Source organism: Martes martes (genome assembly GCF_963455335.1).
Source record: "Martes martes genome assembly, chromosome: 1".
Lineage (NCBI taxonomy): Eukaryota > Metazoa > Chordata > Mammalia > Carnivora > Mustelidae > Martes > Martes martes.
This window is the reverse complement of record NC_137888.1, coordinates 105,573,760-105,594,156: the sequence shown is the minus strand read 5'-3', so window position 1 is coordinate 105,594,156 and position 20,397 is coordinate 105,573,760. Positions and strand designations below refer to the sequence as shown.

Here is a 20,397-nt window from a genome sequence, read left to right as displayed (position 1 = left end):
GAAACTCACCTGCCACCAGCCTCAAACCTTTGGTCACATATTCTTGTGACTCAAAGCCCCAGGAGAGGGGATCCAGCTGATTGAGCCCAACTCTCCTGTCCAGTCACAGCTGTTCCAAAGAGAGGGACACGTGGTCCCTTCAGATGGCACAGTGGACTGAGCAGAGAACTCAGACATAGTGGGTGATCTCTGAGCTGGATGATCACCCAGGCGATCTTCCCAGGAGTGAAGAGAGCTGGGGGATTTGATTGGCAACCTAAAAATAACAAGTGGTCTCTACATCACCAATTTTTTCCTCCCATTGGTATTAGAGTATAATTTACCTAAATTATAGGTAAATAAAGTTCATCCTTCTTAGTCTTCAATTCTGAGAGGTTTTGACAAATGTATACATTCAAGTCGACATCCCCACAATCAAGATATAGAATTGTTCTATCACCCCCAAAGAATTCTGCTGTGTTTCTATGTGGTCAACCTCTCCCCTAGCCCTAGGCCTTGAGAACCACTGATCTCTTTTCTGTCTGTATAATTTGCCTCTTCTAGAATGTCATACATGTAGAAGCATACAGTATGTAGCCTTTTGAGTCTGGCTCCTTTCATGAAGCATAATGAATTTGCCATGTACAAAGCCCAGAGATGAACGTGCCCCCTCGCCCCCCCGCTCTCCCCTTCTATCCAGGGTGCAGAGCCCTAGGCCAGGCCAGGTCCCGAGGATGTTGGGTGAGAGAGGGTACACTCTCTCCACTGCAAGGGAGGACCACTGCAGCCACTGACAGTGACTTACTGGCCCTACTCCTTTCCCATGAAGCGCAGCTTCAAAAACTCAAAATCCTAACAAGCCCAGATAGGTTCATGCTCAGAGATTTATGTTTTAAAAAATACAACTTATGCCTCTGGATATGACCCAAAAGGGAAATACAGAGCTCCCCTATGAAATAGTCCTGTGGAAAACCTGAACCATAATCCAATCAAGACTCTATACTTAGCTTTTAGTTTACGAGAAATGTAGGGGATGGAGGAACATACTAAAAGGCACTACGAGGAGGCAATAAAGAAATCTAGATTGCAGATCATTCTGTAGAGACAAATAATCCGGTGTCTCTGACAAATCAGTGGCATGAGATAAAGCAAGGGAGGGGCTGAAATAGAATGAAAGGATTTGAGAAACAGAATAAAGACAAAAGATACTCAACCAGAGGCCCTTAAAGAATTCCAAAGTTAAACAGAAATTGTCATATGACCCAGTAATGCCACTGCTAACTATCTATCCAAAGAATCGAAAGCAGGGACTCAGACTGATACCTGTACATCAAAAGCTCATAGCAGCATTATTCATAATAGCCAAAAGGTGGAAACAACCCAAATATCCATCAACAGGTGAACAGATAAACAAAATGTGGAATACACCTGCAGTGGAAATCTTTCAAATTTTACGCTAAGTGAGATAAGCCCCACACAGAAGGCAAATATTGTACAATTCCGCTTCTACGAGGTGCCCAGAATAGGCAAATCCAGAGAAACAGAAGTATAATTAAGGTCACCAGAGACTAGGGGGTGAAATGGGGAGTTATTTTTTAACAGGTACAAAGCTTCTGTTTGGGATGATGAAAAAGTTCTGGAAGTGAATAGTGATGGTTGTACAACACTGTGAGTATACTTAATACCACTGAATTGCACACTTAAAAGTGGCTAAAATGATCAATTTTATGTTGCATATATTTTACCACAACAGAGGAATTCCATTTTTTATTCACACCTTGAAAACTATGAAAGGACACCTGTAAACACAGCTGACGGTGACATGTCAGAATCTCTGCTCTGCTGTACTCACACACTTCTCAACCCTTCCCACCTCCAGCCCTGCAGTCTTCACCCCGGCACCCCGCTTCTCCACCATGTGATCAGGCAGATGGGCTTAGCCTCACTCCCAGCGAGAAGGAATGCCACCTCTCTGGGCTGGGAGGAGAAATGAGGAATAGGCCGGCTGTGAAGGACTCTCTTTGACAGAGGAAAGGCTGTGATCACACCCACAGTAGTAAGTTTTGCCCCTTGACTTAATGGATGCCTGAGCACTCAGTTTCCTCCACCCCAGAATAAGCTCACCCTTTCTCGGGCACGCGAAGCCCTTGACACCTCCCTGATGATTCTAACACCCATCAGATCGAGCCACAGTGTTGTCACTCAGCGTCAATGTGCCAAGCCCATTACATACCTTTCCACAGTCCTTTTAACGATCAGGGAGCTAACCATTATTATCACCATTTTGCAGGACTGAGGCTCAGTCCAATGTCAAATGACTTGCCCAAGGTTCACACAGCCAGAAAATGGCAGGCCTTGGATTCAAGCCACTATACCTAGCTGCTGCTAGTTCAAGACTCACTGTGTATTCCTGAGAAGTTTTCACAAGCAAGTACCCTGAGGTGAATGAGGTCAAGTGACCAAAAGGGTCATCAACAGAGCAGGCTTTCCTTACACTGCAGGTCCCTCCTCCCTGCGCCACCTCCCCACAAGTGCCTCCCTTCTCCTCACGAAATGTCATCTACTGAGCCCAAATCCACTCAGCTGAGTCTTCTTGGCAACCAAAATGAATACACATGTTGCAAACTACTAAGGTAACCACAGCTATGTGGAGAGAGCTGGTCTGGCTTTGGAGCAGCTTCTGACTGACCTCAGGGGGAGCGGCCCCTCCTCCCCCCGGCTTCACATCCTGACTCCCTCTGACTGCCGCTCTCCAGCTCCTCACAGCTCCCAGCTTCCCATCCCCCACTGTGGTTCATTGTAGGTGTCCCAACTCATTCCTTCTTCATGTGAGGCCCTGTCGGCAAGTAGCTGCCCATCCTTACCCCAAAAGGCAAAAGATGGAGGGCCAAGTTGGTCCCAACAAGATGGCACTCAGGCCTCAACCACCAGCTCCGGCTTCACCCAGATGTGGAAAAACAGGCATTGTCTCAAAAGCCTGACAATCCAAGGCAAAGCTCATGAGATGTGTGATAACAGGGCCAAGCGAAGAAAAGAGGGATATAAAAATATAAACACAGGGCAAACTCAACAAAACACACACAAGGAAGAAAAGACTTCAAAAAACTCTGTAGGCTCTACAAAGGGTTTTTCCCAGGCTTTTCTTTAACTGAATTTTCTACTTCGAGCAACATTATTTTTATAATTAAAAAAGATGGTTCACTAGAAATACCATCTGCAGTGCTCAAATAAATCATGGTTTACTAATGTTCAGGAAAAAAAGCAAAGGTAAATGAGGATTATTTCTGAGTTGGCATTTTAATTTTATTAAGCAACTGACATTAAATTTCCTTCATTTTATGCTGTTCAGTTTGCCAAAACTTTTCCAGGGAAGAATCATTACATTTATAACCAGACAAAAATAAAACACTACATTTTTGTTTGTTTGTTTTATCCTGTCAGGAATTCCTCTCATTCATCTATCTCTGGAGGAAGGAGGGAAAATAAAAAAGCCACTTCTAAAGGTCTCCGATGGTGCCACTTTCATTGGTACCTCAGTTGGAATCTATGAGAAAAGAGTTCCTTCGTAATGACCTCAGCCTTGCTTTAAAAAAAAAAAAAAAAGCCTCTAAAACTCATGAAAAACATAGTTGATGTGAATCATATGTCTGAGTGGCGAAGTTCCCGCTAAGCGGGGAGAGTGCACAGATGTGCAGGACAGAAATTCCCCCCTCACACAGCAACTGTTCCTCCACAGAGCACCTAAAGGTAAATAGCCCTCACTCTTGTCACTGTCCTCCCCCCCACCCAGGGCTGCCTATCAAGTCCCTGTTGCCCTCCCTCCCCACCCTCCAGTCATCCATCCTCTACCTTTTTTCTAACCCTCTCCTTGCTAAAAAGGAACAGGATCTGACCACAATCATTTGTATTTGTTGACTGGTAGATTAGACTCTAGCAGATGACCTAATACCTTAACCAGTCGTTTGCATTTAAAATTCCCATCTTCCAGTCGTGGAAAGAAAAACATCGACTAAAGGATTTCAGGCATCAGCCAGCAGGTGCAGTAATGTTTGTGTCAAGGGGAGAGGAGGACGCTAAGTCCTGAGAGTAGCTCTGGGTCAGACCTCCTGGGACCTGGTGGGGGTGGTCAGAAGGAAAGGTGCTAGGCCTCTCCCCAGGTGGGCTCCTCATTCCCCTGGGAGGACAAGCTGGCTCTGGTCTCATTGCAGCTGCTGGAGCTGCTGAGGGAGAACGAGGCATTTTTTTGTCCTCCAACATCTGGAGCCTGCCCTGCTAAGAGGAATCTACCTAGTACCTCCCTCACCCTCCCCTAACCCCGCCATCTTTCCTTTGCTCTCTTCTTTCACATTAGCCCCTTTCCTCATTTCTGTTTTCTGGCATGGAACTTCTTTAGGTGGCATTCAGTGAGACTTTCAAACTCCAGCCTGCCTTGTCTGCCAACCTGGAAACCTCTCTATGTTTCATGTGACATTTTGGCCTCTAACATTTCCAACCACAAAATATGTGCTTAAATCGCAACCTCTGGCTTGGTAGAGATTTTACTGTGAGGTTCCTTTCCTGAATAGAACCTCCTCCCTTCTTCCTTTTCCAGATTCGCAACTGCCTGGGTGGTTTATATCTTGTCAGCAAACTCATGCGGGCATAATTGACCCATTAATGTACGTGACCTAATAGTACCTGGTGACAGATATTTCTTTAACTCTTACTCGACTCATATCTAATCTTTACATAGTATATAATTCAAGCCTTAGAAGAGATTTAATACAATTGAATAAAGAGCCTATCCTCTATTCTTGCAGCAGTCCAGTTCTCTCCATAATATTCCAAGGGACTTTTTTTTTTTCCAGCAACCCCCTTCGCTCGGAGTTTAAAGATCGACAGACACATGGATTTCACATGTATTGCACAATTATGGCTGGTCTCTTCCCTTCTCCTCTCCTGATAAGGAACTTAACTCCGTTCATAATTTTATAAAAATCTTTATATAGCCTCATGGTTCATTCCTTCCCTTCTTTCAAGTCTTTATTCAAATGTCAACCTCACCAGAGCATTCTGTAACCATCCTTATCCAAATAACCCTCAGAGCTTCCTCCCCCACTTTCCCTTCACCTACTCTATTTTTTTCCCATAGCACAAATTTCCCATCTCCTTCTGGCGCACTGTATATTTGACCCATTTATTACACTTATTGACTGCCTTCCCCAGCTGGATTATAAACTCCACCCAGGCAGGATTTTTGTCAGTGTAATTCCCTGCTGAGTCCCCAGTGCCTAGAACAGTGACCAGCACAAGAAAGATGCTGAGTGAATAAAGTGCTCTGACACAGCAGCAGCAGGACAGACTGCTGAAAATGCAGCATGATGGACCCGTCTACATCCTTGCGACTTACAGAGTGCTCTGGACCAACACTAGAAACAGCAGCGCGGCCTGGGAGCTTGTCAGCAATGCTGAATCCAAGGCCCCACCGCAGACCTCCAGAATCAGAACCTGCATTTAAACAAGATCCCCAGGCGATCCATATGCACACTAAAGTTTGAAAAGCACTGGTCGGTATCACAACAATGCAAACAACTGAAACTTGGATCTTACACAGCTGTGTTCTTAGAAGACTTTCTCATAAGCAAGAAATAGGCAACAGTAGGGCTCTGGGGAGGGGACCGGTTGGTTGCCTGGGGAATGAGAATGGTAGGAAGAAACTATCCCCTAGGAATCAGTTTGTGCCTTTTGCATGCAATTAGTAGCTACTTAAGAGTGAGTAAATTCATTACTTGTAAGATAGAATACATAATTAACGACCTTCTGCTACTTCTCCATGGGATGCTTCTCCCTGGCCTCCTTTCTCTGTGGACTCTTGTGTTGCTGCTTACCATCCCCTGACACCCTGTCCAGATCATTATAAGGAAGAGACCTCTACTGCTACCAGTTAGCAGGCAGAAGGGACTAAGAAGGTCTGGGTTTTAAAGAATGAGCTCCTCGCTTCTTTAGATCCATGGAAGGCAGAATGGAAGAGAAACAAAAGGCAACTGAAAATTCGGTGTTCAAACAAACACAGACATAAATGACAAACGCAGCATGGATGCTTCACTCTCTCTCTTAACACACTTCAGTTGTGTGTGTGTGTGCATGTGTGTGTGCGCCCACACACATACATACACATCCCTCCACTCCCCAAAAGTACCCAAAAAGATCCAGCTCGCCCCTGCTTCCCTCATCACCCCTTATTGTAGGGGCTGGTCAGGAGGTCCTGACTACGGACCAGGACCTCCATAGTCAGCACCCGGGCCACCAAGAGCCACCAGGAAGAGCAACAGCGGCAGCAGACAGTGCACATGGCTCCCCGGGGTGCCCCCACCATGAATGTAGAAAGTCACAGCCATGGCCACCTGTGCCAGTCTCTTGTGCTGCTTCACCGGCCATGCCAGCCTCAGCTGGTCCACTAGCTACAGAGCTGGAAGAACCTGACTGTGGCAGAGCCATCTTTCTAGCACCCGAGCTGAACACAGATGCAGATCTGCCCCCCACCCTCCCCCTCCATGGAGAGTGACTCAGTGGGGTGCTCACTGGCAGCTCCCCTTCCACTATTACCTGTTACCTACCCCCCCTCCCCCACCGCCCCGGTCCCACCACACAAATGAAGAGTGAGGAGTCTCTGTCCCTGCAGGAGGACCAAGGACTCAGCCAGGCACAGGGCACTCCAAAAGAGGAGGAGGCTACGTCTCAGCCAAGAAGCCAGCCCAGCCAAGGCAAGAGAACAAGAAAACATGGGGAATGACTCCTCCCAAGGGACAGCTGGGGCCCTGGCCAGCCAGGAGACAGGTCCACTGGCCAACCTCCGCTGCCCACATGAGAATGGGATAACCTTCAGACCCACCCAATACCCATCCACTGAGGAACTGGGACCCCACTGGTGAGCTCTAATCAATTTGCTGAAGATCAAATCACCCAATGCCAATTTGCCAAGTTCTCTGAGTTGGTGAGGATTTTTTTCAGAATTTCTGGTTTTTTGCCTCCCCTGGCATTTTAAATGCAAAGGGTCATATTTCCCTTGAATGCAATATCCTGCTTTCCCTATTTGTGCAAATTTAGTTGTGCTCCAGCTCCAGAGGTTATCATACAAATACCCTCCACTGGGTTAAGGACAGTCATCAGTCACTTCACAAATGGGGACAGACGTGCTGCAGGGACGGGACCCAGGGAGGGGGCAGGGCAAACTAAAACTTAAAAAACACCCAGGGGGATTTTTAAAGAGAAGTTACCCAGGGGCTGGAATTCTTTCTGCCTAACAGGTGACTTTTTCTTCCTTCCTCACATATATGTGTTACCATGATTGTTCACAATGATTTACTTCTGTGATGAATAAAAGTAATTCTGGCAGCTTCTTTTGTTCATGAAAACATATATCAAAGACCAACAGGGTTCTAAGGGGGCAGTTCCACCCTCAGAGCATAATCATTACACAATCCCTTCAGAATTCCTGCCCTGTTTGTTGTTTTCTTTTTAATTGAATTATAACTGGTACACGACATTCTATCCGCTTCAGGTGTACGATCCTTTCGTCATCTTTAACAATCCATTTCTGATAGTCCATGTGTATTCCTATGCTTTTTTCCTGCAGGCACTGTCTCTGACTACCTAGAATATGATGAGCTCAACTGGGTCCCTTCCGGCCCACCTGCTGAGCTCCCTCCTCATCCCGACTTTATGACTTATGAACCCTCCCCCTCTGCCACTTTCACTGTGTCAGAAGAGTCACATTTTTTTCTGTTTCCCATTATTTTTATAAAAAGAGGTGGAACGCATTAAAACAGTTGTTCTGAAACTTTTTTGAAGGCAACCAGTTCTTCTGTGGAATGAGGGCTTTCACAGAAATGGTGCTCAAATGGAAGGAGAGTAGGGCCCAGACTCCCCACGCCCAGGAGGCGCTGCTCCACCCTCCGGGCACCAAGACACCTTCAGGCGTCCACTGGCAGGGCTTGGAAGCTGGGTTCCTAAGTCATCACCATCAATTATTCAAATACCTGCATAGACACTGCTCAGAGAGCAGCAGCTGCCAGCAGTGCCACCATGCGCTAGTTCCAAGGGGCTATTCCTCACCTGACCCCAAAATCTGGATATGACACAAAAAGATGCCAGATGGTGTCACCACAGCCAGCACAAGCCACCATTCAAGTCCAGTCGAAAGCGGAAGTCAGAAGCGGAAAAGTGGAGGGCTGTACATGAAGGCATTTTCTCCTCACAAAACAGATGTGTCCAAACCACGTCCATCCCTCCCCTGGCCACGCAGAGGAGCCCCCCCACAACCGTGTACGACCTTCCATCTCTTGTTAGCCCCGAGGCCCTGTCAAACCCTCGGCAAAGCAGAAGGCCTGACGGACCCAGGGTGAGAGATCAAACTGTAAATCCTACAAGCAGCTGTTCTGAAACAGGGACACAGGCTACCCAGGAAAATGGGCTTCTCCTCAGGTGTTGTAGTTTGAAAGACAAAGGGCTCTGAGTCTGTGTGGTTGCCTAAAGGGGAATGGCTGGGGTGCCCTCTTGAGGTCTCTGCAGGTCAGGGCTTCCCGTCTGCCTGCGGCGTTCCTCAGACGCAGGGTTGGCCTTCCGTGGTCACCACATCACCTTCCTGGGACTCAGCAAGGCCTGGGGACTAGCCAGGCTTGGGGAGAACACAGGCTATGATGGAAGGGGTGCTTCAGGAACTGCTGTCTGAGGAGAACACTGCTCTGCCTGGGCCCCCGGCTGCCTACCCGTAACACGGCTCTGAAGCCCTGATGGGTCCTGCGGGTCAGGGTCCCTGGGGCAAGCCCATCGAGCCACCCTATGGATGTTCAGTGCCTCTGCCCTCCCTCTGGTCTTGTGAGCATCAGTAGCAAACTCATGTCAAATCGAAGGATCAAAATTTCCTTTCAACCCTTCTTCCCTCAAGACTCCCTCTCCACAGAGAACAACACCGTCAGCACATCCATTTCCGGGCCAAATGCCTCCCATCCCACCACACCTGGCCCCGTACTTTGTTCCCTGCGTTCAGCCCCATGCCATCCCTGCTGCTTTGTCTTCCCGATCTGACCCTCACGATCCCCCTGTGAGGGGGATCTGGGACAGCCTGGGATAGCCAGGGCTCTGGCCCGAGACCAGTTTTCCCCATCCTTATCATCCCTTCGTCTCCCACCAGCCTCCCCATCCCCCTGGGCATTCAGCAGAATATCTCATAATTGAAACCCTTGGCCACACTCTTCGCCAGATTTCTCCCTGCCTTCCAGAGCAGCTCCAGGAACCCTATCTCAGTCACAGTGCCTTTCCTGCTAATGTTCGCCAGGCACAGAGCTGCGGGAGTCACAGGCTCTGATCGAATCCTGTGAGGGAGATAGCACTTTTACAGAAAGGAAACGAGGACTCCTGAAGGTTCGGTAACTCAGGGAGTTAACAGAACTGGAGCTTCCCTGGGTGAAGACAATAATCTCTTAAGCACATAGGGCACGACTCACCCTGGACAAGAAGGCTATGATCGCCCCTTCCCAATACCCAACTGGGTCATAAAATGCCATACTCACTTGATCCTGCATTGTTTATATAGAAGATAGATCTGCAGATACATACATTGCTTGCTCTCTATCCTGACACCCTTCTTTCTCTCACCCCAGCTCTGCGGCCATGTGTGGTTGCCGATGGCAGGAAGGGGAGGTGGGGGAGGGTTCCTATTCTACCCTACAGCATTTGGTCCCAAGATAAGCTCAGCTAAGAACAAGGCCAGGGCTGATTCCAGTCCATTCTGATCCAGATTTGCCCCCGAACTGGTCTGGAACACAATTCGTTTCCAGAAAAGAATAACAGGGGCGTGGTTGCCTCCCTTGAGACAAAGAAGATAGAGGCTGGTGGTACTTTTGTTTCTCTCTTTGGAGCCACTTTAAACACGGGGTCAGCAAAATGCCATCTACGGGTAGGCCAGGGGAAACCACATTTGTGTCAGGCTGCCTGAGTCTGGTCCATCTCAGCGACAGTCCCAAGCCCCACTGCGGCATCTGGGCAGGCCAGCCAGCGACTGTGCCACCCCTCTCCCTCTCTGGTCTCTTCATGCTCCCCAAGACTCAGAGGGAAGCCCCTGGAGCCAGGCCTCCCACTCTCAGACCTTCTCCACTCAGGTCCCTGGTCACAAAGAAGCGACTTTTACCCTGAGACTGAAAAAAAAAATTAAGTTTTAATAAATACAAAAATCTCCAATAATGACTCTGCTCAGCTCAGGGGCAGCAGGAGTGAAGTGGGGGGAACCCTTTGTGCTGAGTGAGGATAAATTAAAAAATCCCAACAAGCCAGTGACATTATGTACAGAAAGAAAGGGGTTGGGTTTCCAAGGCAGAGGCTGGAGGGTGACAGGGCAGGAGTCCGAGTGGCTGTGGCCTGGGTCTGCCCTGGCTGCCCCTTCCCCTTGTGGAGGTGTGGTTACCAGAGGTAGTGGGGGGAGGGAGAAGAGGCAGAAAAGAGGGGCCAAAGGCACTGGGTTTCCCACAGGAGAATGCAGGGTCCTTGGCGCCAGTCCTTCCCCTAGCCCAGGCCCCGTCCTCTTGGTCAGGCGGCCTTCCGGCTGCTCCCTAGGAGCCTTCGGCTTCTTTCGCCAGCTCTGGAACTGTCCTGGTCTCTGGGGCTGCCGGAGACAGAAGGGAGTAAATTTTGGAGCTCTGCTGTGACCTTAGTCTAGCTGCCTAATTCCTCTGGGCTTCAGAAATCTCCTTTGTAAAGAAAGGGTAATCAAGACCAAGTCCACAAGGCTGCCGTGTGGCGGAGTGGAAGGGCACTGGTGAAGCAGATGGCGCGGCTCCTGGCAGGGGGCAGGTGCCACCTTCCCTCCCTGGCAGGGGGCGGGTGCTGCCTTTCCTCCCTAGGCCCACCAACAGCCCCTCACTCACGCCGCCGGGGTGCACAGTGGGAGCAGCAGCGACTCTCCTTCCCTGGACCGCAGGATAGTGGCAATGAACAGTCATCCCGCTCACAGTGGGGCACCCCTGCCTGGTGCACAACAGAGCAGATTGTGAGGGTACCCAGGGGCACAGGGACACAGCAGCCTTCAGCCTCTTCAGGGAAGCCCATTCCCAGGAGCCTGCCCTCCCCGGGAAGGTCTCCCCACTCTAGGCCAGGCCCCCCCCTTGCCCACCTCACACAAAGCACACTCCCCACTCACCCCACATCTGCAGGTGATACAGCTCATCTCCCCAAAGGGGGGCACCGAGGGGTGCCAGCTCTGGCTCTCTGGGAACCACTGCCCTGCAAAACGGCAGCCCCGGGGCCCATCGGCCTGCATGGGGTCCCCCAACTGGGGGTGGGCCCCTGACCCCACTGTTGGAAGGGAGAGAGAGAGGGAGGGAGGGAGGAAGAGCTCAGCAGATGTGAGTTCTGCGAGGGCCACCCAGGTTTTATTTGTCTTTGAATCTCCAACACCTAGCAGCTTCTGGTACTTAGTAGGTGACAAATTTAGATGAGAAGACGGATGTATGGGAGGAAGGATGAATAGACGATTGGATAGTTGGATTGAAGTGGGGAAGGGAGGGAGGGAGGATGGATGGATGGGGCAGTAACCAGAACCCATCACAGCCCACTAAGAAACACATGCACATTCTTTCCAAACGCATTTAGAGCCCTGGCCCCAGGCTAGGCACAACGGGCAGGGTTCAGTAAATGCTGAATTAGCTAAGGAGTCCCTTCCATCCGCCTTCACCACACACCCGCTCACCCAGGAAAAGGCAGTGAAGCACCTCACCTGCCAAGGAAAGCCTCAGTGCCCACCCCCCCTCACCTGGACACTGTTTGCAACAGTCAGTGGGGTTGGCACGGACCGGCTGGGCACAGGCCAGCCGAGGACACTGCACCTTCTCACAGTGGACATCTCCAGTGCCCCCCTGCAGGGATCCATTGAGGGAGGGTGTCAGAAATGAAGGGGAGCCTCCTGCTTCCTCCCTCTCCTTTTCCATCCTTCAGATGTCGTATTTTCATGGCCCTTCACTCAGAGGCCTGGACTGGTGCTTTCTACACCTGAACACAAATGCTCATGGCAGCCCCTCAAGGCAGCCACTCCCTTATCTGCTTATAGGAACGGAAAGGGGAGTTCAGGGAGGTACAGAAAAGGCCAGGGCTATATGGAGCGAGTCAGCAGGAAGGGCCAGAATTCACCCCCACGTCAGCCCTTCCCTTTTCCTGCAGGAAGCTGACTCTCCAAGCTCAAAGGACTTTTCCTAGTGTTTTCATCCTTGAGCCTTCCTCACCAAGGCCGGGCCTTCCTCTTCCAGCAGCCCCCTCCCCATCTCCGCAGCCCCTGACGGGTTATGGCACCAGATAGGATTGGGCAGCCATACCTTACAGGTGCAGACAGCACACTTAATTAAGCCAAATGGGGGCACGACGGGGTGCCACCGGGTACCCGCTGCCCGCCAGCTCCGGTCACCATCAAAATAGCAGCCTGGGGGTGGAGGGGGAACAGTGCCCAGCTGCTATGAGTACTGAGCTCATTGGCTGGGCCCACAATCAAGGCTGGAGTCTCGGGCCAACCCCACACTAATCTGACCCCAGGGCCCACTTGCAGACCAACTACTCTAATAAAGTCTGCCAGATGTCCTTTGGAATCTGTGCCCCTCAGCCTCCCTCTACTCACTCCCATATATGTTCTCACTCTTTAGTCCCCCTCCTGGTCCCACCCATCAGCTCCACTGGATTTCCCTATCCCTGCACCAGTCTCCCAGCTCACCCTCTCCAGGGTCTCTGGTCCGGGAGAGCCCAGGAAGGTCTCTGACATCTTGTTTCTCTGTGGGGCCAAAGAAATAGTGAAGGCCAAGAATGTCCAACCCCTTCCCTCCCCAGAGGCCTCATCCCTCACGGTGGACCTTCCGCTACCCCTTCCACTCCACTCAGGTGGGACACTCACCCGGGCACACAGGGCAGCACTGGTCCAGTGCCTGCACTGGGCTGGGACAGCTGGGCGGCGGGCACACCACAGGGTCACAGATCACTGTGCGTCTCTGCAAAGAGAGGGTTGGGTGGGGGACTGACTGGGACTTGGCTTGCCCCAGAACCCCAGACCTCAGTGCGCCCTTGGCTGCGTCCTACCTGGCAGGTGCATAGCGAGCAGAGCGGGTCATAGTTAGGCGCCCAGCGAGCCCCATGGGGGCGCTGCTGCCCCTCAAAGTAGCAGGTGTTGGGGTCTCGCGGGCGCCCAGGGCCTCCTGGTTTGGCTGGTGCTGGAGCGTCCGGGCCCAGCACAGCGGGCCGCGGGGGCAGTGCCGCAGCCGCTGCATCAGGAGCCCCGGCCGCCCACACTCCTTCAGTCCCCTCTGCTGCCAGGCGCAGGCCGCCCACCTCGCACTGGTTGGCGATGTGCACCTGGGAGGAGAGGTGGGTTGAGGCAGCGCCCGGGCTCCCCCTCGCGTCTCCACCAGCCTCGGCCAGCCCGCCTGCCCAAGCCACCTCGACCTCTGAGTACCCCTGGGAAGATGCTATTAGCACCAGCAATCTTCCCCAGCAACCAGGGAGAGGGTAAGCTGCTGCCAGCCTTGTCGTTGACACTTGTCAGGCTTCATCCTCCCAACCAGCCAGGGAATGTGACACCACCACCCCCAGGGCTCAGAGAGAGTGAGTGACTCAGGCAAGAGCACACAGTGCCCGCCCATCTCTAACCCATCCCCAGCGGCCCACGCTGCCTGCCCACCTGCCCCCGGAGCTCCCCTTGGGGGCTCCCCTTGGTGGTGATCAGCAGGGAAGCCGTGCCCTGGGCCAGGAGCCGCAGCAGCTCAGGCTCCAGATCCTTCACCACGCCCTGGGCCTGCGAGAGACAGGAGAGGGGGCGGGAACAAGGTGCTCTGGAGCTATGCCTCCCCTTCTCAGTTCACAGATGAGAAACTGAGACAAGGGGAGGTGAAATAAGGTCTTCCGGGAAGTGCAGCCCATTAGCGGTGCTGTGGAGCTCAGAAGCCGGGTCTCTGACTAGGTCCCCCTCAATGGGGGTGGGCCGCGGGGTCTCTGACTCCAAGTCCCCGCAGCCCACCCCCATTCGGGGAGGACCTGCTCCATCCCACCTGCTCCCCTGGAGGGTCAAGAGATCCTGCCAGAGAGGGACGTAGGAAGGAGAATGGATACTGAAAGGCTGAGTCAAACTCATAGCCAGGGCTGTCTGACTTCCCAGCCCAGGTCAGCTCTGCCATACCAGGCTACCTGCTCTCCACCCCCCACACCAGCCACAGGCCTGCACAACCCTCCATGCTTTAAAAAAAAAAAAAAAAAAAAGCAGATCTTTTCGAAGCTACCTCCCCCACCAGGTCCTCACCTCTGGGCCATAGAATCCCTTCAGCAGCCGCCGGGGCCCTGGCATCCCAGGAGGCCCGAGGAGGTGGGCAGTGACAGTGCCCTGTTCGGAGCCACCAAGCCCAGCCAGCAGCACTTCATAGTGCAGGTGACAATGGGTGTCCAGGGAGAGCCAGGCATGTCCTGCTGCCTGGCTCTGCACAGGAGGTAACACCAGGGCTCCTGCCAGGGGCACGGGCAGTGCTGGATCCAGACAGAGGAGAGATGAGCGATGAGGAGGTAGCCTAGAGCAGCCACTCCCTTCGTCCCCATCTTCCCCTGACACTCATTCCACACGTTGGCAGACACTGTCCATAGGCTCAGGGCTGGGGGGCAGCAAGTTTTAGACCCCTGCGCCCTGGCCATGGAGAGGGTCTCCCAGCAGGGGCACCTTCTACACCCCCACCTTCTCCAGATGCCAGCCAGGGGCTCAGGCACAGAGAAAGACACACCAGGCTCTGGCACCCTGGCACCCAAGTCCCAGATTTGAGGACACCAGAGGGCAGGCGAAGCCCTAGGGAACTCACTCTCATGGCGGGCGCTGTGTCCACTATAGGGCAGGGCAGACACATGCCCCCGCAGTTCTCCATCTGGGAAGTCCTTGGTGCCCACGTTCAGGAACAGCTCATTCTGCAGCAGCATATGAGCCCCTCGGGCGCCGAGTCCAGGGCAGATACCCACAGCCTGTGAGGGGCAGGGGCAGGGAAGGATGAGAACCCCAGCTGCAGCCTGCCAGGTTCCAGATGCAGCCCTCCAAGATTCTGAATGCCTTTCCGTGTTTGGGGCCCATGTTACACCCAACACACATGTGTAACTGGATAAGCACCTCGTGAGCCCGGGTTCGAGTCCCTCCTCCACCACTTCCTACCTATTTAAAAGTCTTACAGAGTTATTTAACCTCTCTGATCCTTCACCTCATCATCTGTAAAATGGGAACCGTGAGGATCAAAAATCATACAAAGAAAGCAATCAGCGCTGTATGTGGCACAGAGAAAGCCTCGGTAAGTAGCACTCATTATCACATTTCTAATGACATGGTCTCCCTAGCCAACTCTGCCTCCCATCTGATGTGACATGGCTGAGGACAGGAGCACATCTGATTTTCTTTGTATCCCAGTCCCTAGCCTGAGGCTCCCTAAAAATGCACCCAGGGAATCAATGCATCCATGAAAGAACCTGTTAGTGAGTGACTGACTCTGAACCTCCCCGCTCATCCAACCTGGCTTTGCACACCCCTGCGCTGTTAGCTCCTGGGCATGGCCTGCGGCCTGGCTCTGCAGACAGTACTCACTGTGTGTCCTCCCAGCTGGAGTCCGGCCATGTGGCACAAGACGGTGCGCTGGTTTCTCCGCTGAGGCTTGGTCTCCAAGGTCATGGCCACCACCTCACTGCCTGTACCCACCACCTGCACCTGGAGGGGCACAGTAGGGAGGGCACACTGGAGTGGCAGAGAAGGCCGGAGGCCTGAACTATGCAGGCCGAAGCCCCACCCCACCCTGCTGCCCTCCGTCTCAGGCAGCTGCTGACTCTTACCTGGTAGATCAGGGAGCCATTTCCCAGCAGTGTAAGCCTGGCTGACCCGGCTGCCCCCGTCTGAACTGGGATCAGGGCGTCAGCCCCGCAAAGGACGCTTTGCAGGACTGCAGGGGGGACCAGAAAGGTGGAGGCCAGCTTGCCCCACGGCCGTTCATCCCTCCCCAGCCCCCAGGATTCCTCCCATACCCACCCTGGCCACATGTCTATGCCTGTCAGTGGCGTGTGCCCGGGGTGCCAGGCCCCACCCCCCCTCACCATCGCAGCTCTGCCTGGCAGCGATGTGTCCACCGATGTGCAGCCCTGGCACGCCCACCCTCTCCAGGGCCATCTGGAGCTCCCCCAGCACCAGCCAGTCCATCTCCTGGGTGGTCAGGTTGGGCAGTACCTCAGCAAAGCCTGGCTCCTGGAGACAGAGCAAGGTGTGGCTGGTGCGGCAAGAGGCCAGAGCAGGTGGCAGCAAGAGCCAGACACTCACTCACCTGGACTGAGGCATTGGCCTGGAGCTCTCGCAGTAGCTGCCCCTGGTGTAGAATCTGGAGCCGCAAGGGCACCTGGGCCGGTCCTGCAAGGGCCGCACGTGTGAGGAGGCCTCTGAGGGACCGGTGCTCTTCCTCCACTCCTCACATGGCCTGCCCCATCCCACTCACCCCCGCTCCTGGATTCCAGCAGTCCACGGAAAAGCAGCAAGAAATGCAAGGAGTCCTCGGTGTCACTGAGAGTGAGGAGGGCGATGCCCCCTATCCCAGGCTGTGGGGGGCCTTCTAGGGTCAGGATGGCACTGAAGGTCTCTGGGAGAGAAGGAAGGACCATGAGAGCCCATCAGGAAGTCCCCTCCTCAGCCCACTCTATTCCTGGGGATACAGAAGACACAGAACTTCACGTCCAGGGGCTCTGTGCTCCCCTCACCTGCAGCCAGGGCCCGGTGCCGGATGAGAGGCCCCCAGACCTCCCCCGAGGGGTGAGTGGGCGTCACAAGCGCCACATGCAGCTGTTCTGCCCTAAGGAGCCGCAGAGACAACCGAGGCACTGCCCGCCACACCCCACAGACCTGGAGCAGAGAGACAAGAAGGCCCCACTCAGACCTTACGCAACACAGGCCAGCTGAGAGACCGAGCTCTGGTGAAGAAGGAATATGCGAAGGAGCCCCGTGCCCTCCTAGGAAACTTAAGAAGGGGCCTTGGAGCCAGACGCTGGGGTCCAAATCCTGGCTCAGCCACTTACTAGCTGTGTGACTTTGAGCAAAGCATATTCTGCTACTGAGCCTCAGTTTCCCTCATCTGTAAAATGGGCATCATAATGTCAGTGCCTTCCTCTCACGGGGCTGCAGTGAGGACCCAAAGAGACAATGCAGAGCACGCTCTCAGAACAGCGCCCAAACTGGATAATCACTAGTAAATGGCATCATCTCACCAGGCCATCTTGAGTGGGGGCAGCAGGGTGTTCAAACAGGACGCTGCCGGCAGAGTCTGAGAAGCGGATTCGAGTAGGGCGGTCCAGCCTGGGAATGAGGGTCCAGTGAGCATGGGCTCTGAGCCTGGGCCAGGAACCGCTCCACCGGCCTTTCCCAACTCTCCTTCCCCAGTCCCCAGCTCACCCCTCCTCCCACCTTCCCCTTTCTCACTGTCTGTAGGAGATGGAGAAACGCAAACCAGAGCGCAGCAGAGACACCCGGGCCCGTGCCACGGCCTGCGACCTGGGTCCTGTCAGCAGCGCCACGAAGTCTGCGAGGAAAAGATGTCCGGAGTTTTGTCACCCGCTGCGTCCAGGGGTGGGGGGCGACTATAGTTCCAGTTCCTGCCTGGCCCACACCTACCCGTGTGTCCATCTCCTCTCGCCCGATCCTCAGAGCCCGGCTCCCCGCGGTCACTATAGCTGCGGTGCTCTGGGTCCCGGGGATACTCGAAGGCCAGGCCCGTTGGCGGCTTCTCGGAACTGCTGCGCTCTAAGCCCGGAGTGGGAAACCCGGGCTTCAGCTGGGCACGAGGAGGGCCAGTTGGCCGTTCGTCTGCTCCGTCTGCCCCAGCCGCTGGCTCAGGACCAAGTATCACTGCCCGGCCACCCTCCCCTCACCAGGGAGCTGGCCTTACCCTGGGGGCACGTCTGGCAGCAGTGTCCGGGCAGCAGCCGAGGCTGCACGCAGGCCAAGGCTGGGCACTCGGGTTTGATGTTCTTGCAGCTGACTCTCCCCGGGCCCCTGGTGCGGCGACCCCACTGAGGCTGCTTGTGCAGAAGACGGGGAAACCCGAGTGAGTGCCAGATGGGGAGGGTCGCAGGACGAGAGCAAGGTCATCCCATGGAGTCAGACCGCTCTGCTTCTTACAAGCGGCATGACCCTAGACAAACTGCCAACCGCTCTGGGCCTTAGGGTCCCTATCTGGGAAATGGGGGATGTCATAGCGTGTATCTAGCGGGGTTATTCTAGGAGTTCAGTGAGAGAGAAACCGTTGGCAAAAGAGCCTGGCACATAGTGGGTGATCGATAGCAGTCAGCACCTGAGACTTGAAGGGGGGCTTCCTCCCAACTTTCTCCTCCGGGAAAAAAATACATATGGATATATAGATACATATCTCCATAGAGCTACACATCCCAAGTACCTGCAGACTCGCTGTTTTCTCACAGCAGCTCCGAGTCCACTCCGACCTCCCGGAACCCCAGCGCTCCCCCACCCGCAAAGGCCCCGGCCACGGGCACTCGGCTCACTCACCGCCTCGCAGGCGCACAGCACGCAGCGCATCACCCCGAAGGGCTCCCCTAGGTCCGGGTGCCACGTCTCGTCCAAGGCATAGACCTTCCCGCCGAAGGAGCAGCCTGCGGGGACGGGCTTGGCTGGCGGCCGCTGTCCCGCTCCTGCGGTGTGCCAGCCCTGGGCGCTGCCGGCCGGGCCCTGGGTCCCCCCACCAACCCCCCCACGACGCGCCTCGCGACCCCAGCCCAACCCTCCTGGCCGCCCGCCGCACTGAGCCACCTGCGCCCGGCGCCCCCTCCGGGCGGGCTCAGACTTGCCCCGAGCCGGACTCTGTGCCCGCGCGTCCCCCGGGGCGCCCACCTACCTGCCGCTCCCCGAATGGGCAGCGGCTCCTTCTCGGGCCGGATGGGCAGCGCGGGGGGCTCGGGGCCGGTGCCCTGGGCCGGTCGGCAGCCGAGCAGCAGCAGCCGCAGGAGCAGCAGCGGGGCCGGCGGGGCCGGGAGGCTCGGCATGACGCGAACGGGACAGCTGGGGAGGCGGGAGGGAGGAGGGAGCAGGAGAGGGAGGAGGGAGGTGGGAGGAGGCCGGGCCGGGGGCGGTACGGCGGGAGGGGGCCGGGGCCAGGGCCCGGGCAGTGCGGCGAGGGGCTCGTCGGGCGGCGGGAGTCGGCGCCGGGCCGGGCTGGGCGGGAGGAGCGGCCGGGAGGAGCGCGGGCGGGCGGGCGCTGACCCGGGCCGTACGCGGCTCTAGTGCCCTGGGCGCCAGCTCTGGCCCGTTTTATGCCCCGCGCCCGGCGCCCCGGCCGGGGGCCTCCTCCTCAGCAAACGGGGCGGCGGCGGCAGCTCGGCGAGGGGCCGGGCTGAGCCCGGGGGGTCCGGCCCAGCAGCAGCGGCCCGGATCGCGAGTGGGGGAGGGGAGGGAGGGGCTGGGACAGGGCAGGGGAGGAGGGAGGGCCTGGAGGGGAAGGGGGAGTGGAGGGGGGAGGGGGAGGGGAGGGACCAGGGGGCGCGAAGAGGGGAGAAGAGGCGGGTCTGGAGCCCCCCGCTGCTGGCGGCCACAGGGCGGCTGCACCAAGGAGGTGTGTGTCCGGTCCAAGACGGGAGCCCCAGGCCAGGGAGGGGCAGAGGCCGGGCCTGAGGCCTGGGCCGGCCACTGGGCTGGTACTCCGTTCCTGCCGGAAAGATGAAGACTTGTCTTTTAAGGATGACAACGTGCAGAAAACGCCCATCAACTGAGCTCCCCTACTGTGGGCCCACAGCACCTCTCAAACCCCACACTACCCACACTCACTGCCTGGCCTGTGGCCCTACCTCTTCTCTGAGGTATTCCCTCACTCTGCTGTTCCCGAGGACAGGGACTTAGCCAGAAACAGAATCCCCTTGCTGTCTGTGACAGTATTTCCCTCCCTACGGTAACCTGTCAGTAACCTATCCGCAGGCCATCCAACCATCATTGTCCCCACCCTGACATTCTTTCTCACCCTCTTCCCTTCACCCTGGGGACCCTCTGCCTCTCCATCCCACCCCCACCCTCCTTTGTCTTGGTTTCCTGGTCATGACTGCCTCCCTGCCCCTCCCACACCCATTCGCCCACCATCCTCCCAACCATCCCAGCACCCTCCTTCCTAATCTTGGGAGGCATCTCGTCTGGCTGAACTGGAGAATTCCGGGATCTAGGCCATACTCCTTAGCTGACAGCCCCATCCTTGGTAGGAGGAGCAGGAGGGGAAGAACTAGGGTGGGGGGTGATGGGAACAAGGTCAGGCCAGGAGGCCCCTGAGGACAGAGACTGTAAGGAGACTGGGATTGAGGGGAAAGCAAAGGAACTAGAGCCAGGGCCAAAGGAAGAGGGGGGGCCAGCAGGAGGTATTTGCGGGG

The 20,397-nt window shown here is 55.1% G+C and overlaps 1 protein-coding gene across 4 annotated transcripts; it reads right to left on the bottom strand.

Annotated features, from left to right (window-relative positions):
- Window positions 1–10,154: 10,154 nt before the first annotated feature.
- Window positions 10,155–19,062, bottom strand: CHRD (chordin). 4 transcript variants are annotated; one of them, XM_080826081.1, is made up of 23 exons: window positions 18,885–19,062; window positions 18,539–18,642; window positions 17,922–18,054; window positions 17,648–17,776; window positions 17,456–17,555; window positions 17,245–17,332; window positions 16,741–16,882; window positions 16,482–16,622; window positions 16,314–16,396; window positions 16,090–16,237; window positions 15,832–15,938; window positions 15,590–15,709; window positions 14,826–14,982; window positions 14,282–14,502; window positions 13,667–13,780; window positions 13,069–13,341; window positions 12,887–12,980; window positions 12,710–12,766; window positions 12,321–12,424; window positions 11,765–11,867; window positions 11,153–11,307; window positions 10,881–10,980; window positions 10,155–10,618 (listed from the first exon to the last, which is right to left on the bottom strand). In XM_080826081.1, exons 1-23 carry the CDS (start codon window positions 19,030–19,032, stop codon window positions 10,566–10,568), a joined length of 2,874 nt encoding a protein of 957 aa, XP_080682207.1. In that variant the 5' UTR covers window positions 19,033–19,062; the 3' UTR covers window positions 10,155–10,565. The 4 variants fall into 4 exon arrangements, with proteins under 4 accessions (XP_080682207.1, XP_080682205.1, XP_080682208.1 ...); XM_080826079.1 differs by having other exon boundaries at window positions 10,881–10,976; XM_080826082.1 differs by having other exon boundaries at window positions 17,922–18,051.
- Between the last annotated feature and the right edge of the window lie 1,335 nt (window positions 19,063–20,397).